General features: G+C 61.5%; 5 protein-coding genes across 5 annotated transcripts; all 5 read left to right on the top strand.

Annotated features, from left to right (window-relative positions):
• Nucleotides 1-962: 962 nt before the first annotated feature.
• CHLNCDRAFT_9625 (hypothetical protein) lies at nucleotides 963-3,857 on the top strand (the record flags this gene model as incomplete). Its single annotated transcript, XM_005843860.1, has 9 exons — nucleotides 963-998; nucleotides 1,230-1,301; nucleotides 1,425-1,485; nucleotides 1,700-1,878; nucleotides 2,582-2,747; nucleotides 2,951-3,048; nucleotides 3,195-3,305; nucleotides 3,520-3,621; nucleotides 3,711-3,857. Coding segments are annotated over 9 exons (972 nt in total), but the record flags the coding sequence as incomplete, so codon positions are not given.
• A 685-nt stretch (nucleotides 3,858-4,542) lies between these two features.
• On the top strand, nucleotides 4,543-5,415 carry CHLNCDRAFT_27549 (hypothetical protein; the record flags this gene model as incomplete). Its single annotated transcript, XM_005843859.1, has 4 exons — nucleotides 4,543-4,708; nucleotides 4,799-4,865; nucleotides 4,954-5,054; nucleotides 5,165-5,415. Coding segments are annotated over 4 exons (585 nt in total), but the record flags the coding sequence as incomplete, so codon positions are not given.
• Nucleotides 5,416-5,803: 388 nt separating this feature from the next.
• Nucleotides 5,804-9,332, top strand: CHLNCDRAFT_59780 (hypothetical protein). Its single transcript, XM_005843858.1, has 12 exons — nucleotides 5,804-6,116; nucleotides 6,301-6,397; nucleotides 6,552-6,831; nucleotides 6,983-7,084; nucleotides 7,197-7,320; nucleotides 7,462-7,578; nucleotides 7,730-7,981; nucleotides 8,111-8,166; nucleotides 8,353-8,488; nucleotides 8,577-8,820; nucleotides 8,979-9,042; nucleotides 9,190-9,332. Exons 1-10 carry the CDS (start codon nucleotides 5,915-5,917, stop codon nucleotides 8,777-8,779), a joined length of 1,569 nt encoding a protein of 522 aa, XP_005843920.1. The 5' UTR covers nucleotides 5,804-5,914; the 3' UTR covers nucleotides 8,780-8,820; nucleotides 8,979-9,042; nucleotides 9,190-9,332.
• Nucleotides 9,333-9,636: 304 nt separating this feature from the next.
• On the top strand, nucleotides 9,637-12,213 carry CHLNCDRAFT_37143 (glutamate-1-semialdehyde 2,1-aminomutase; the record flags this gene model as incomplete). The annotated part of the gene is made up of 9 exons (XM_005843857.1): nucleotides 9,637-9,756; nucleotides 9,941-10,042; nucleotides 10,148-10,193; nucleotides 10,287-10,396; nucleotides 10,533-10,658; nucleotides 10,815-11,099; nucleotides 11,255-11,449; nucleotides 11,545-11,782; nucleotides 11,916-12,213. 9 exons carry the CDS (start codon nucleotides 9,637-9,639, stop codon nucleotides 12,071-12,073), a joined length of 1,380 nt encoding a protein of 459 aa, XP_005843919.1. The 3' UTR covers nucleotides 12,074-12,213.
• A 342-nt stretch (nucleotides 12,214-12,555) lies between these two features.
• On the top strand, nucleotides 12,556-13,876 carry CHLNCDRAFT_27602 (hypothetical protein; the record flags this gene model as incomplete). Its single annotated transcript, XM_005843856.1, has 5 exons — nucleotides 12,556-12,825; nucleotides 12,943-13,014; nucleotides 13,172-13,252; nucleotides 13,357-13,569; nucleotides 13,676-13,876. The coding sequence occupies 5 exons, from the start codon at nucleotides 12,556-12,558 to the stop codon at nucleotides 13,874-13,876; spliced, it is 837 nt and encodes a 278-aa protein (XP_005843918.1).
• Between the last annotated feature and the right edge of the window lie 2,830 nt (nucleotides 13,877-16,706).

The following is a 16,706-nucleotide window of genomic DNA, read 5'->3' as shown; positions in this document are numbered from 1 at the left end:
CACCTTTCCTACCCGCCACCGGGGGGTCGGCGGCAGCGGGTAGGAAAGGTAGGCAGGATGGGAAAGATAGGACAGGGCTCCCTGCGGAGCGCCGCTCCCTGGGCTGGGACAGCTAGGAAGCCTGGGAGGCTGCGGTGGGAAGGCTCAGCTAGGATGAGGCCGGACATGGAGGAGGGGGGCCAGCATCCAAGCTAGGCAGCTGGGAACCAAATTTCATGCCTAGCTAGGACTGTCCCAGCTTTCCTAGCTCGGATTTCACAGCACAAAAAATGTGTCCTAGCTAGGAAGGTAGGAAATCCGACCGCCTCTAGCCCATTCCTGAGGACGGCATTGAAAGAAACAACAGGCAGGCTGGATCTATCCTCATTAGCATCAAGCGTCATGGCATCAGCACGCCCTATGGCCCTATGGCAGGCACAACATTGTGCGGCTGTAATGCGGGCAGGGAAATGGAAATTGACCAATCGGGGGGAGGCAGAGAAGCAGCAGCAGTGCCACTGTGGATGCTTCGCAGGGCTGCATTCTCTTCCGGCAGTGCTCTTGGGGCCAAAGCAACACAGCGAAGCCGCCTGTCCAGGGCAGCGCTCGACATTAGCCCTGGTTCCTGTCACGGCTCGGGACCAAGGCTGCCGCTGATGTTGCGAGCCTGCCTAGCCAGAAGACGGCCTGTTCCCCGCCCCCGCCCCCGCCGCCGCCCCGCCGCCGCCGGCCCCGAACGCCAACTGCGGCCTGCCAGCGCCTTTGCTGTAAGAAGAGTTGACGACAGAGATGTACAGAGCTTTCAGAGGTACACACGAGCTGCCGACGAGGGCATGTGTACTGCTCCCGCCTCGAACAAGCTATATCTGTATTTTGCACCCTCTGCTGCTGGATCAGAACCACCGTCGTCTGCCCCCACCAGCCGCCCCTCCACAACCCCACTTTTGTGCACCTGAAAACGTTGGTGCCACACAGCGCAGCAGATGGGGCAGTATCTGTCCCAGCCCTCCACCGAAAAGGTGCCGAAGGGGTTTACCTGAGTGGGGGTGTGGGGTTGTCGCCCGCCCCGCTCACCGTGACCCCGCAATTCGCGCTTCTCGGGCTCACGAATGGCCGTCACGAGCGCTGGGAAGGGCGAGGTCGCCCGGGAACCCCCGCCGCTGCTGCGCGCACGCGGGGTGGGGCCGCCCTGGGTGCGCCGCATGCTGCCTGCCTCTTGAGCCGGGCGTGCTGTGCTCGTCACGCTGCAGGAGTCGGAGGAGGGCTATGCAGATGCTCTGGCCTATGGCTTGTCTGCGATGCAGGGCTGGCGGGTGTCGATGGTGCGTGGGGACCGCTGCCGCGCTCCTGCCATGCCGAAGTGCATTCGCTGCCCTGCCCGCTCCCGTCCCTTCAGTTTGTTGGACGCGCAGCAAGAAGCACCTGACCATCTGCTGCACATGCAGGAGGATGCGCATATAGCCGAGCTAGACCTCGACCCAGCCACCAAAACCTCGCTCTTTTCAGGTGCATGCGCCCTACATGCATGTTGCTACGTCTATGGTGACCCGGTGCCTGCCTAATTGCTGACTCGAATCCAAGGCTGGCAGCTGGCTTGCTTCAGCGGCATGTTTGCCGCTCGCCAATGAATCAAACCAAGTTCCAGCCAGCAGGCCAGCTGTGCAGGCTGGTGAACCCCAACCCGCTTCAATGCAAAACGCATGCTCATGCCCGCCTGCAGTATTTGATGGGCACGGCGGCCGAGCGGTGTCCCAGTTTTGCGCCATGCACCTAGCAGAGGAGTTTGTCCGCAGCGAGGCATACCGGCGCGGTGACCTTGCCACCGCCATTACGGAAGCCTACTTCCGCCTTGATGAGCTGCTTGATTCGGAAGAGGGCCGCGCAGAGTTGCGGCGGCTTGTGGCAGGCTCCCAGCCCAAGTGAGCGCTGGCCAGTGCAGTGTGGCAGCGAATGCAGTGGGTGGCAGCTGGGCGCTTGCAGTTGCTTGCGACGCCTGGCCCTTCTGTTCCGACACGAAATGAGCCAAACGTATGTTCTTGCCTGGGGTGAGCTACTTGCTCGAGCTGTATGGTTGGCTGCGTGCAGGCAGGGAGGGGGGGCCCTGTTTACAGATGTTGAAACCAAGCTGGCAGGTGCAGGTGAGCCTCCAGCTGATGCCAACCAAACCATCACATGCTCTCTGTCTATGGTTTCCTACAGACCACAGCAGGCAGGACGACAGCAGGCAGCCGACGCTGGGCTGGCAGCTCGCCTCTGCCTTGACCCGGGCTGCGTCCTTGCTGCAGCACAAGCACATGAGGAACGGGTGCGGTCCTCGCAACCAGACGAGACAGCAGCGGCAGCATCGCCGGCCGAGGCCAGCGTGCCAGGACGTGTGCTCAACCGCATCCACACTAGCGATCGAGAGCAGCTGGAGGTGGAAGCCAACAAGGCCATGAAGAAGCTGGGCAGCAGCAAGGACTTCATGGAAAGCCACTTGATGCGAGCTAGTGTGCTGACGCCATTGGCCGATGACCCGCCACCGCCCAGCTCGTCTGGGGAGACAACCGGCAGCGGCAGTGGCAATAGAGGGGGCGGCGGCCGCCTGCTGACCACGATACAGAGCGGCGAGATGACGGCATCTGCAGATATGGCGAAAGCAGTGGTGGCTAATGGTGGCAGCGGCAGCACAGGGGAGGAGGAGGAGGAGGAGCACCATGCGGCAGGCATGGGTGCCACGGCTGTGTCTGTGGTGGTGCGGGGCAACCGCGTGGTTGTGGCAAACACGGGTGCGTGTGCAGCTGCAATGGCTCTGTGACGGGGCTGTGTAGAGGTCCATGGGGGAGAGCTATTGACCTGCTGTTGCTGGGCAGTGGTGGAAAGAGCAGCGCGGTGAGCTGCCGAAGAGTGGCTGAGCTTCTTGACAGATGGTGCACTAAGTGGCTGAGCAATTTAGCAACACTGCCATCATCACAGAGTGCCTGTTGTGCAGGCGATTCGCGGTGTGTGCTGTCGAAGCGGGGGCAGGCGCGAGCGCTGACGTTAGATCATAAGCCCATCCTGTTTGAGGAGGCCAAGCGCATTATCAAGGTGCGTTGCGGATTAGCGGTCCAGCTGTATGCTGTGGTGCTTGCCGTGATGCTGTGATGCTGATCCGCCTTGGGTCAGGCGTGGGATCAATGCCTTGGCTATAACCATGCCCGCGCAAGCGCCTGCCTCAACTCGCACTGCTGCAGGCGGGCGGTTTTGTACGGGACAACCGCATCAATGGCGCGCTTAACGTGTCGCGCACCATTGGCGACCTGGACTTCAAGCGAAATGCAGAGCTGAGCCACCGCGAGCAGATGGTGGGTCTTCACATGCAGCGTGGCTCATGAGCTGCTAGCTGTGCCTGGCTCGTGAAGCAGGTTGCAACAGCTGTGTGGAGGGCACAAGTCATGCACATTCCCGGCTGGCTACTTTTGACCTGTGCGCGCACTGTGGAATCATGCGCATCTACCGTCACCCTCGCGGTAAGTCGTGCACCCTCATCTCTACCGACTGCACTGCTCCCGTCTGCAGGTTGTGGCCACCCCAGACATTGAGCAGTTCTCGCTGGAGGAGGGCGACGAGTTTCTCATTGTGGCCTGCGACGGCATCTGGGATGTGCTTACCAATCAGGAGGTGCGCCGTGCGTGGCTAGAGCGAAGGGGGAAAGGCTAGCTAGATGGGCCAGGTGGTTGTGACCAACAGTTTTCGGGTGTCACTTGCAGGCGGTGGACTTTGTGCGCAAGCGCTTGAAGGCGGGGGAGAGCCTGAAATCGATCTGCGAGCAGATGTGCGACGCCTGTTTGGCACCTGACCTCAAAGGCCTGTGTCGTGGCGCCGACAACATGAGCGTAATTGTGCTGCTGTTCAAGAAGCATGCCAAGCTGGGCGGGTTTTGGAGCTCACTGCTCGCTGCGTGCGGCCGCTCGCCGCCTTACAGCCGTGTGGACTCCAGCAACGAGACGCGCCGGCGGTGACCGGCATGATGTGGCGCTGCGTCGAAACCGCCTTGGCTCTGTGTAACATCATTTTCCGGTCTGCCCTGCCCTCTGCCCATCTGTTGCTTGCCGCTCTTGTACACTGTCTCCATCGGCAACGGCGCTTTGAACCGAGGTAGAGCAGGCTGGGAGGTCGAAGAGGGAGAGGGGCAGCCGGTGTGGTGTGCCTGCCGCGGGCGGGACGGTAAGGCCTACTGCTGCGCTGAGGACATGATGGGATGTCCTCAGAATGGGGCCCATGGGGTTGGCAGTTGTTTCTTTCGAAAAGTGGCTGCCTTCTGAGTGCATTCTTTGCGGAGCTCTGATGTGTTTGGTGCCCACGCGAGCACAAGCTTTCAAGGTGGGCTCTCGCGCTGGCAAAGCCTGTGTTCCTCGGCGGGCACGCACCCCCATACCAGCGGCTGAACTGGCAGCAGCGACGGCCATGAGCGCGAGTGCAGCTGCGGCAGCCGGTGCGCCTCCCGCCACCATCTTCTTCGCAACAGGTGAGTCACCTTGAGGTGACCAGCCCTGGGAACCATGCCCCTCTTTTCCACCAGTGGACAGATTGGCATCCGCAGGCAATAAAAAGAAGCTCGAGGAGGTTGTGGCGATCTTAGAGGCGGGTCGCAAGCTGCCGTTCAGCGTGCAGCCAGCGGCGATGGAATTGCCGGAGCTGCAGGGCGAGCCTGAGGAGATTGCGGCTGAAAAGTGTCGGCTGGCAGCCGACAAGCTGCAGGCGGCAGGTGGGTGGGTGAGATGCGGCCTTTTTGGTTTTGATTTGCTGCGATTGCTGCCCTGACCCCCACCACTCCCATGCACCACCCGCCCCTGAGCAGTGATGGTGGAGGATACATGCCTATGCTTCAATGCGCTGAACGGCCTCCCCGGCCCGTACATCAAGTAGGACTGTTGTGCACATCAAGGAGGGGGGGAAGAACGTGCTTCCCTATCTAAGATGAGTGCTCAACTCCTGCGCACCCTGTTGCAGGCCATTTTTAGATAAATTAGGGCATGACGGGCTGAATCGTCTGCTTGCTGGGTTTCCAGACAAAAGCGCCTCTGCCATGTGTAGTTTTGCCTTTTGTAGAGGTGGGTTGGTGCACTGCCTGCACTGCCTGTGCTGCATGTGCCGAGCTTGTCTCCCCCCACCCCCCACCCACCCCACCCCACCCCACCATTGTTCTTAGTTTTAAGTGCAGGCCCCGGCAGTGAGCCCGTTGTGTTTGTTGGGCGCACAGAGGGGCGGATAGTGCCGGCTCGCGGCAAAAAGGAATTTGGCTGGGATTGTATCTTTGAAGTCGAGGGCTTTGGCCAGACGTATGCGGAGATGGACAAGGACCTAAAAAATAGCATCTCTCACCGCTACAGAGCTCTCGACAAGCTGCGGATCTATTTGCTGGATGCACACTCACGGGGAGAGATGAGAAGCGAAGAAGAGCTGAGAAGGTGAAGGCTTGCGGAAAAGGTGGGTCATTGGCCAGTGGCCTGCAGTCGGTACAGCGCTGGAAGGGATGGGTTGGACAGGTGCTGTCCGGAACGAGCAGGCGCGCTGCAGCCTTTGCCAAGCTGCGCCTGATTGCATCTGTGGCGAGCCGTTGCTGGATTTGCAGGAGAGGCGAGTGACGGGTCCAAGCGCGTGGCACGAGGCAGGCACCAAGCATAGATTTACTCTCTATATTACCAACAGCCTGCAATCTCGCTGTGAACATACCACACGCCTCACCCCCATGCCCCCTCTTGAGGGGGAACCCCCATGCGCCGCAGCATAGCACAGCGCAGCACGCGGTCGGTTTGCTGCTTCACCTCAGGGTTTTCTTTTGTGGCATCACCGATTGCTGCTAACACTCACTGCCCCTATAGATAGTTGTGGGTTGGCTGCGCCTTTGTTGCACAAGTGTGCAAAATCCCTGCGCGGCCTGTTGCATTCGCCACATCGCCTGGAAGCAGCAATGCAGCAGTGCAGGCAGCGGATCGGGGCCCCTGCAGCGCCTCGCCACTGGCTGGCCAGCCGGTTGCGGCCTGTGTGCGCTAGCTCGGGTGGACAAGATGCGGACGAGCCCGTGCCCAGGGCCCCTTCCAAAAGGCGCAGGAGGAGGAAGGCGGAGCCCGAGCTGGCGCAATTTACCATAGACGACCTCAATCCTGTGAACAGTGAGCACGTTGGGCAATGTTGAGAGCCGCGTGTGGGCATGATACGGCGCTCTGAGTGCTGCTGCGCCGCAATGCGCGATGCCTTGTGGTGGGCTGGTGCCACCGCCCTGCCGCCCGGCCCCCTGCCCCCCGCTCTGACGCACCCTGCGCACCCTGCCTCGCATGCTTTTCTCTCCTGGTGCAGTGGGCCGCAAGTCCCGGGAGGTGTTTGATGATGTGTGGACTCAGCTGCAGCGCATCGGCAACCCAGCCCGCAGCAGCCAAATCGCAGATCAGCTCACGTGAGAGCTGCCAACCACGCAGGCGTTTGCGCATTTGACAACCCATTTGCGAGTTGTCAGAACAGCAGTCCAGAGAGCACATTGCTGGCTTGGGTTGCCAGCTTTGTGTCTGCCTCTCCTTCCTGCTGACCCTCCGCCCCCTTGCCACCTGCAGGCTATTTGTGAACGCTGCCGAGTTCGAATCGCCTGATGCGGCCAGCACCACAGTGCTCGTCACGGGCGCCACCGGCAGGGTGGGCCGTGTGCTGGTGCGCAAGCTGCTGCTGCGTGGCTACAAGGTTCGCGCGCTGGTGCGGCAACGCGACACTGGCGCTGCAGCCGCTGCTGGGGAGGGCGATGGCGATGCCGAGGCAATCCCACAGTCGGCGGAGCTTGTGTACGGTGACATTGGGGAGTACAAGTCCTGCCGCCAGGCAGTGGAGGGTGTGGACAAGGTGAGGGACAGTAGCGCACGTGGTGCAGGGTGGGTAGGATGAATGGGAACGCGATCGGCAGCCGAACACCAACCAGGCACCACCAGTCCCCGTGCCCTCACCGTGCCTGACCGTCAATGCTCCCCTTTTGCTGCCCCGTATTCACCTTCAGGTCATCTGCTGCAGCGGTGCTCGCAGCACGATTACCGCAGATCTGTCGCGTGTTGAGGAGCAGGGTGTGTCCAACCTGGCCTCCGCTTTCCTGGATGCCCAGGTTCGCCAGAGTGCATATCTATTGTTTCTATGCCAGAGCAACTTTCAGCAGTGATAGCCGGCTTTCCTTTGTCTGGTTGGACAGTCTCATCTGCCCTGGCCGATACCTGCAGAATGCACGCGCGCGACGCGAGGGCCACCTCGCTGATGTGTCCAAGCGGGAGTTGGTGGACTTCAAGCGCGAGCAGTATCACCAGGCCTGGGACATTCGGACGTTGGGCAAGGCGGAGGTCGAAGGTGGGCAGCAATGGAGGCAACAGGAGAACCAGGGTGCCTCACATTTGGCGACTACAACTGGCATTATGCCGGCATCGCTGCTGCCCTGGCGCTGGTCCTGGCAACTTATGTTTCCCTGTTGACCAATGGCTGATGGTGCAGATGGCAGCTCAGTGGAGAAGCCTGCCAAGGGCCGGCGCCGCTCAGCAGCAGAGCGTTTCGCTCCACGCGACGTGGCCGAGTGCTATGTCAATGAGGATGACAACCTGGTGTTCGAGGGTGCGTGTTGGTGCGAAATGCTGGGTGCCACGCAGGCATCAGTGCATGCTTTTCCCCTGGGGAAGTTGTGGGGCTTTGGTATGCTGATCACAACTGAATTGTTTTGTGCTGTTTGGCTGCTTCTGCCCTGGCCCGTCACCTGCTCTTGCAGGTGCTGTCTACTCACGCAGCGGCCTCGCCGAGGTGGGCGCCCAGCTACAGCTTGCCGATGCAGACACGCTGGCCGGCTGCGAGGGCCTGGTGCTGCGGGTGCGGGCTGACGAACACCCCTACACATGTGTGGTGCGGACTGCCAGCACACTCTACACTTGCAAGTTCAACACACGGCCAGGGTACAACACTGTGCGTCTGCCGTTCAACACTTTCCGGCCTGCCAGTCAGGAGGATCTGCCGCTGCAGCCAGGTAAATGGCTGTGTTAATTTCAGCGGGTTTGGCATGGCTGGTGGTGGTGGCCGAGGAACCAGGATGAGCACATTTGGTGGGACAAGCGGCTTGATTGGAGCCAATGAACCTTCTGTCACCCTGTCGCAGGCGACGTGGAGTACATAGGGTTCCGCTTTGAGCCACGCATCAAGATGCTGGAGGAGGTGAGCTGTGCTAGAAGGGGCAAGGGCAACAATAGGCCATTGGTGCAGCTGTTGTTTTTTGCTGATTGTTGATGGTGCAGGCACACTTCCCGCCCGTATCTGTCTCTGCCTGGAGCACCAGGACTGCCCTCATTCCGCTCCCCTGGTTTGCTGTGCCCACGGGACCCTCCCCCGAATTTTTTGCAGGTGACAGAGCCGGGGCAGTCTATGTTTGACCAACCTACCCACCGCTTTAGGCTGGAGGTGGACTGGGTGAAGGCGCTGCCAGGCGGCAGTGAAACCAATTTCGTGCTGGTGTCATGCGCCGGCACGCCGCGGCCAGGTGGGTAGCTGCCATGGCGAAAAGTGGCAGCGCTTTGCCTCAATGTCCCCTGCTCCCCTGAGCTCACCAACAGCACCACGCCTTGCAGATCTGGACGATGCGCAGCGGGAAAAGGTGCTGTCCTTCAAGCGCAAGGGCGAGGCGGTGCTGCGCAACAGTGGGCTGGGCTACACCATTGTGCGGCCGGGCCCATTGGTGGAGGAGGCGGGCGGCTACAAGGCGCGGTGTTTGATCAGGGCAACCGCATCAGCCAGGCCATCAGCTGCGCCGACGTGGCCGATGTGTGTTTGAAGGCGCTGCACAACCCCGAGGCCCGCAATAAGACCTTTGAGGTTCGTGTGTTGGAGGGATGCCCTGGGCGGGGCATCAAGGGGATCTGGTCTGGTGACAGCCGTGTGTCATGGGCCTGGGCGCGGCGGTGTGGTTTGCGCTTCAGCATGGGCGTGGCCCAAGGTGTTGGCACCATCGAACCATATCGAGCATTCCACAGGTGTGTTTCGAGTACCAGCCGGAGGAGGGGCTGGAGTTTTACGAGCTCATCTCACACTTGCCAGGTGCGCAAGCGCCACCGTGCTTTGTTCTGCCTGCCATCGCCTGCCTGCCAGGCTGGGCGGGGCACAAGAGAATGCCGCTAGACATCCTCTCCGCCAGCTCCCACTGCTGCTGCCTGTCTGCCTCTGTCTGCGCACGCCCTTCCGCAGACAAGAGCAACAGCTACTTGACGCCCGCGCTGGCCCCGCTCACCAAGAACACTTGACCCCCGTAGGCACAGCCGGCTGCAGCAGCGCTGCATTGGTTTGCCCTTCTTTCAATCCCTTCATTTATTCCTAAGAAACGACCCTTTTGAGAGTCGGAAGGCTAGGCGGGCTATGGCAGGCTGCACATGCGGCACTGGGCCAAGGTGCTGGCAGACGGACGGCTGCACGTAGGCGGCTGCTGTGTGTATGGCTCCCAGGTTTCATCGCAATAGTCCAGACCTAATAATTAGAGTGTCCAGTTGGGCCAGGGTGGACTTCTTATCCCACCCCATCCACTTGCTCAACATGCCAACACCCGTCTTTGATGTTGCACGTTTTTCCTGGGCTGATTGACACCTCTTTTTAGCCGAAGGTGTACGAACACACGCCATGCAGGCCGCCATCCAAACCATGCAGGCCGCCAGGCCCCAGACGCAGGCGGCCGCGACACGGTGCCGCAAGGCCACCATTGTGCGCTCCACGGCGGCCCCCGCCACCGCTACCAAGCTCAACACCAAGCGCTCCGAGGAGGTGGGGCCTCCAGCGCCATTGGGGGCGCCTGGCTGCTGCCGAGCCAGGGCAGGGCTTGTATGGGGGGCCAGGAGCCTGAAGGCGCAGGCTAAACAATGCACGCCAACACTCTTCCTGCCCGCCCAGTTGCCAGCCGCCCGCCCTCCCGGCCGCCGTTCCCACAGCTTGCTTGCCACGCCTGCAGATCTTCAAGGAGGCGCAGGAGCTGCTTCCCGGTGGTGTCAACTCGCCTGTCCGTGCCTTCAAGAGCGTGGGCGGCCAGCCCATCGTGTTTGACCATGTCAAGGTGCGACGGGGCCGGCGGCCACAAGCGAGTGGACGAGAGCTGCTCAATCATGGATGTGACTGGGTGACATTAGGTGAAATGCCACGACTTTCCTACGCATTGCAGGGCGCCTACTGCTGGGATGCTGACAACAACAAGTACATTGACTACGGTATGCCGAGGCTCCAACACTAAGTCGCTGTGCCTATTGGACGCATCCGCCGGTGGTTGCATGCCTGAAATGTGCCCCCCTCACCTGATGCAGTCGGCTCCTGGGGCCCGGCCATTGTGGGCCATGCCAACGACGAGGTGAACGAGGCGCTCAAGGCGCAGATCGAGAAGGGCACGTCCTTTGGCGCGCCCTGCGAGCTGGAGGTGGGAGGCGCCTTAGCACTGCCTTAGCACGCCTTAGCACTGCACCTCGCACAGCAGCTGGCTAGCGTGGGGTGGCGAGGGGTGCGCCTGGTTGGCACGCCAGCTGAAACCGCCGCTGTCGCTGTTGCACTGGCAGAATGTGCTGGCCAAGATGGTGATTGAGCGGGTACCATCTGTGGAGATGGTGCGCTTTGTCAACTCGGGCACCGAGGCCTGCCTGTCGGTGGTGCGCCTCATGCGCGCTTACACGGGCCGTGAGAAGGTGAGCTTGTGTGGTGGGTGCTGAGGTGAGGTTTGCTGGCGCGGCAGTAGCTGGGCAAGCCAGCTGTTGGAGCAAGTGCCCTCGCTGCCCCCCTGGGTGCTCATACTGTAAGGCCTGCGCTTTCCCCCGACGCCCTGTTCTTTCCGCATGCTGCAGATCATCAAGTTCACTGGCTGCTACCACGGCCATGCCGACCAGTTCCTGGTGCAGGCAGGCAGCGGCGTGCTGACGCTGGGCCTGTCTGACTCTCCCGGCGTGCCCGCCACCACTGCTGCTGCCACGCTCACTGCCCAGTACAACGACATCGAGTCGGTCAAGGCGCTGTTTGAGGCCAACAAAGGCGAGATTGCGGGCCTCATCCTGGAGCCGGTTGTGGGCAACTCCGGCTTCATCCCACCCACCAAGGAGTTCCTGCAGGGCTTGCGTGACGTCTGCACCAAGGTGTGTGTGTGTGGGGGGGGGGGTCTCGCAGTGGCACCGCCTGGGCAGCACTACAGGCAGTCAGGGTACAGTTGTGCATGCTGGGCCTTCGTCATTTGACATCTAACCTCGGTCTGCTGGCGCTCACTGCCATTCGTGCCGTCCCTGCTGCGCAGGAGGGTGCGGTGCTGTGCTTTGACGAGGTGATGACTGGTTTCCGCATTGCCAAGGGCTGCGCCCAGGAATACTTTGGCATCACCCCCGATGTCACTACCATGGGCAAGGTCATCGGCGGCGGCCTGCCTGTGGGTGCCTATGGCGGCAAGAAGGAGCTCATGCAGATGGTGGCGCCCGCGGGCCCCATGTACCAGGTGCGCGGGTGGGCGAGGGAGTGTGCTGGTGCTAATGGTATTCTGACTCTGCTACCAACTCATGCATCATCTTTCTTTCTGGCCTGCCTTTGCAGGCGGGCACCCTAAGCGGCAACCCTCTGGCCATGGTGGCAGGCATCAAGACGCTGGAGATCCTGGCCCGCCCTGGCGCCTATGAGCACCTGGACAAGGTGACCAAGAGGCTCATCAGCGGCATCCTGGATGCCGCCAAAGAGACGGGGCACGCAATGTGCGGTGGAAGCATCAGCGGCATGTTTGGCTTCTTCTTCTGCGAGGGCCCCGTGTCGTCCTTTGAGGATGCCAAGGCGTCGGGTGGGTGATGGCGGCTAGGCTGTGCGTGCTGGTTTGCTGATGTTTAACGGAGGGCCGGTGCACGCCCAGCCCACGCCCTTCCCGCCTTCTCCTCATGTAAATGTAAAGGTAACTTGCTGCTGTGTCCTTGCAGACACCGCCAAGTTTGGCAAGTTCCATCGCGGCATGCTGGAGCAGGGCGTGTACCTGGCGCCATCGCAGTTCGAGGCGGGGTTCACCTCGCTGGCCCACACTGAGGAGGACATTGACCGCACCATTGAGGCTGCCCGCACCGTGCTCAAGAGCCTCTGAGCGCGGTGCCACGATACCCGCCCGCCCGCTTGCTCCCCCAGACCCCCTTGCCTTTTCTTCTTTTCCCAGTGCTATCCCCGTCCATGCGCTCAAGCCACCCTGCTCAGGCACCGAGCATCACAAGTAATAAATGACAAAGCGGGCACCGCGCGCCGGGCGTCACACATGGTGCCGCGCCTGAGAGACTCCTTGATATTTTAGCGGGTTAGCCCTAGGCGTCTGAACTCAATGTTTCTCGGTCGTTGCCTGCCGCAAGCGGTTCAGCGCACCTCGCTCGCAGGGGCCTCGCTGCCTGGCCGCCCCAGGCAGCGCCACCCCTCGCATCAGCAGCGCAGAAGGTGGAATAGGGTGCATGAGCAGAAAGTCCCCGCGTTGCCGTCGCTGGCCCAGGTGAGGTGCCGTGTGAGCGAGCGGCGACGAGCGGCGCGCCGCCCTCGCCTGCACACTGCTGAAACCAGCCAGCGCTGCACAACCCTTGATAGATGGCATGCATTTCTACCACCCTTCGTTCATCCTTCCCTTCGTTCATCCTTCCTCAGGAGCTGCTGGCGGCAGCAGCTAGCCCGTCGCCCGGCCTGGTGGCAGGCGCCGCCGCCAACACGCTTGTTTACACAGCAGGCATCCGCATTCTGCTGGCGGGGCTGACCTGGGAGGGCGTGTTCACCTCCTGGGTGCTGGGCACCCTCACTTACTCCGCTTTCGGCCCAGGGGCCTACCTCATTGTCTGCACCTACTTCCTGGTCGGCTCCCTGGTGAGTGGCCGTTGGAGCGGGGCAATGCGTGCCTTTTGCTCTGTGATGCTGCTGCTCTTCAGAGGGCTTTACATAACCACTATCCAACCCTCGACCTTCCTCATTCTCCACTGGCAGGTGACCAAGGTCAAGCTGGAGCAGAAGCAGCGGGAGGGGATTGCAGAGGCGCGCTCGGGGCGGCGCTCATTGGTGGGTGGACGGTTGGGACTGCGGCCTTCCAAAGCCTGCAAAGCCGTTTGCACAGCCTTGCCACATCACATCCTGGGCCACTTGCACTGGTTGCAGTCAGCGGCATGAATTCCGCGCATGCTGGCTGCTGCTCTTCCCACATGCTGGCCGCCTGCAGGGCAGCGTGCTAGGGTCGGGCGCTGCAGGCATCGTTTGTGCAGCGGCCGCCTTGTGGCTTGGCGACCCCTTCCCCTGGCGGGTGGGTGCGAGCAAATGCTTGGGGTGGGGCTGGCCATCATCACCCTCTGCAACGTGCCCTCACTGCTAGATTGCTGCTGCCCGTGACTATTGCCGGCACCGCAGGTTGGCTTTGCGGCCAGCTTTGCTTCCAAACTGGCTGACACCACCTCGTCGGAGATTGGCAAGGCCTATGGCCGCACCACCTATCTGATCACCAGCCTGCAGCGTGTGCCGCGTGGCACCGAGGGCGCGGTCAGCCTGGAGGGCACCATGGCGGGTGTTGCAGCGGCGGCGGGGTTGGCTGGTTTGGCCTTCGCTCTGGGCCAGGTGTGTGGGGTTGGGTGGGGTGGCCGCCGCAATGAAATTGTGCACCGCAAGGCGGTTGGCGCACATGCTACGCATGCCAACACCTGCAGTTGTTCAACTTTTGCCGCTTATGCAGGTGGATGCCCGCGGTGCGTTCGCGATCACCGCTGCTGCCTTTGTTGCCAACCTGTTTGAGAGCTGGCTAGGGGCCACGGCGCAGGGCCGCTTGGCCTGGCTCAGCAACGATGTGGTCAACGTGCTGCAGATCTCGGTGGCGGCGTTGCTGGCCATGGCTTTGGTGCAAGGGTGGGTCGTTTCTGTTGGGATCCCGGGATGAGTGCCTCCCCGCCACCCAAATTGACTGGTACCAGGTGGAGGTGATACGCGGAGTCGGTCACTGATACCGGCTGTTGCAGCGCCAGGCGGTGTGGCGTCGGCGAACGAGGCAGCGTGGCCCCAGCATGCGCTGGGGCCCCGCGACCAGCCTGCCGACCGCTCCCGTCTCCCCCTGGTGTCATTTTCTTCTTCTTCTGATACTCTCAACCAGTGTGTGAATTTCAAGGTGCCCTTCGAGGGGGACCTGTGTGCATCACGAGGGGGCTTGTGATGGGACAATGATGCCAGTCCAGCACATAACAGCACAACGCACGGAGAGCAGGGCACAAAGCCTGCACACACGTCGGCGGCAGCCAAGGGTCCGGGGCGGGATGATGACCTCCCCCACCCCCACTACCGCTGGTAGAGGAAGGTGCGCCTGCAGTTCGCCACAGTGTGCAGTGGGGCGCTACATGGGGCGGTAGCATGCTTCCTGCATGCCGATGCTGCAGGTTGAATGCAGGTTGAAAGCAGTGCGCCATGTGCGATGCCGCGGTATGTCACCATGCTCCGCCTTCCTGTGCTTCTGCTGTACCTGCCTTTCTACTCCATCTGTGCCTGCAGATCCCCAGTCATACTTTCTGGCAGAGGTTAGCACAAGCGGTGTTAAGAGGAGCACCAGGGAAGGCTGTCAGGTAGGGCTAAGGGCTGTCATGCAGCAGCAGCTACATTCTGGTGCGCCAACTGTGGGGTAGCGGGTGGGCGGTGGGGTCGACAAAGGAAAGTTCCCCCCCCCGAGCAAGGCAAGACATCTTGCTAGCTCTGTTCCTGTTCCTTGCAGGTGCAAGATCTGCGGGGCCAGCCTGAGAATATGCTGGCGCTGGCAGGTGATGGTGCGCCCTTGTCTGCCATCTGCCTGCGCAAACTTGCTAGCATGCGTCACAGTGAACAACTGTTGCGCCGCCCTTGCAGGGCTGGATTCGATTGGTGGTGGCGCTGTATCACCTGCCGCCCAAGGGTTGCCCAGATGGGTGGGATTGTGTAAGGGAGCCAGACGCATGTGACCAGACCTTGCAGTCGCAGCTGCTGTGAGATATGGTGGAACGGAGCCTTGGGCAGAGAAGGCAAGGCAGCAGCAGCAGCAGCAGCCAGATGATCAGGAGCAGGGGGCGTGCCCGAGACCCGCAGGCCGCAGAGCAGCCAGCCGCTTCTGCGCACGAGTGGCGGCCCTCGCTTTCGTGCTGGGCCTGCATACTTCCTCCATGGCGAGAGCGAGGTGCGCTCGGAAGCATAGTCGGGCATCAGCAAGGCTGAGGCACACATGCGATGGCCGGTTAATCTAGCAGCCCAAGTAAGCAATGCCTTTCTTTGTTGTTATTTAGACTGCCATTGGTGACCGACCAGTTGACTACGGCTTGCTGCCATGCATTTGCAAACCTAGCATGCAGACTTGGGGCCGCCTGTGCAGCCCATTGTGGGAGCCCAGCATGCCGAACACCGCGCCCAGATTGCGCAGCGTATAACAACAGGTGCAGCAGGTGCAGCCGATGAGCAGCAAAGAGCAGGGTGGCAACAACAACCAGCGCCGCAAGCACGCCTACAAAGTGGTGCTGGGCAGCGCTGGGCACTGGACTGAGGTGCTGCGCCGCAAGGCCCAGGCCCTGCGCGGCACCAGCCTGTCCATCGACGCAATGCCCACGCTGGAGCAGCTGAGCAGCAGGCAGCGGATGATGCCTGTTGCCCTGCAGGCCAAGACAGCCGGCCAGTCAGTCCGCTGGCGCTATGGCGCGCTGTTCATCGACGCCAAGCAGTACGCGGGCCGCGGCAGCCTGCCCTCTCCTGACGAGCACAGAATAAGCAGCAGCAGCCCGTGGCGCGTCAGTGGCAGCAGCGTCAGATGCTGACGGCTTCAAACGGTGCAGCGCAAAAGCCCAAAGGCACAGCGATGCACCCGGTTGCAGCTGGCAGCAGGGCCTCGGGCAGCTCCATTCGGCATCAGTAACCCACAAACAGCAAAGTTGCCCCCAGCAGTCACCAGCAGCGATCGGCACCAGCTGGTGGCGTCAGCTGATGAGAAGGCGGCGGCCAGCGGCAGCAGCGGCCCCGTCCCTTCCCCCTCCCCCCCCGCTCTCGCGCCTGACGGCGCAGGAGCCAGCGAGGAGCCAGGATTTTGTTGTGGTGCGGCTTCTTCGCCGCCCTCCTGGCTTCTTATGGGGATGCTGATATAATCATTATTGGAATTTTTTGCTGGTGAAGGTGCTATGCCCTGCATCCTCTCGATACCGCTTGTGACAGCTGTGCCGCAGCGGGGCATTGCATTGCTGTCGTGGATTGCAGTGACTGCAATCCACCACAGCACGGTGCCGTAGACATTTTGGCCACCCATAAGGCACCCTACATGGATGTCACAGTGTGAGTAGTAATGCACCCTACTTGCACTTTTATTAGTAGTGGCTGGGCCATTTGGGTAGTGGGCCCTGGCTGGGCCCTGGCTGGCCTTAAAAGTTTGGGGGCCTCCAGGTGCCTTGGGGGTATTGCCTGGGGAATTTGATTCTCACCCCAGTTTACTCCCAGGAGCCTCCCCATGCCAGAAAATAACGATTTGAAGAGAAAACTGCCTGGCGGCTGCGCCACCATTGCCACTGCCCACAACCTCGCCTCCTGCCATGCCCCAGCCAAGCCTCTCCAGACCCCCACAATTGACTTTCACCGTCCTCAAACGTCCTTTGAAGTGCCAGTGGCAGCTCAGGGCCAGCCTGCACCCCAGCATGGCACAGCAGCAGCTCCCGCCAAGCCGGCGGCGGCGGCAGCAGGCGAACCGTGCGATCGCCTGACGGCCACAGCCAGCTCCC

This window comes from Chlorella variabilis (genome assembly GCF_000147415.1).
Source record: "Chlorella variabilis unplaced genomic scaffold CHLNCscaffold_26, whole genome shotgun sequence".
Lineage (NCBI taxonomy): Eukaryota > Viridiplantae > Chlorophyta > Trebouxiophyceae > Chlorellales > Chlorellaceae > Chlorella > Chlorella variabilis.
This window is presented reverse-complemented; position numbering and strand designations above follow the sequence as displayed.

What these genes read in the sequence shown, in the direction of transcription:
- CHLNCDRAFT_59780 (XM_005843858.1), top strand. Translation starts at nt 5,915, where the DNA reads ATGCAGCAGTGCAGGCAGCGGATCGGGGCCCCTGCAGCGCCTCGCCAC. An exon ending in TGACAACCTGGTGTTCGAGG is followed by an intron (nt 7,579 to 7,729) that starts GTGCGTGTTGGT and finishes CTGCTCTTGCAG; the next exon opens with GTGCTGTCTACTCACGCAGC. An exon ending in GCATCAAGATGCTGGAGGAG is followed by an intron (nt 8,167 to 8,352) that starts GTGAGCTGTGCT and finishes AATTTTTTGCAG; the next exon opens with GTGACAGAGCCGGGGCAGTC.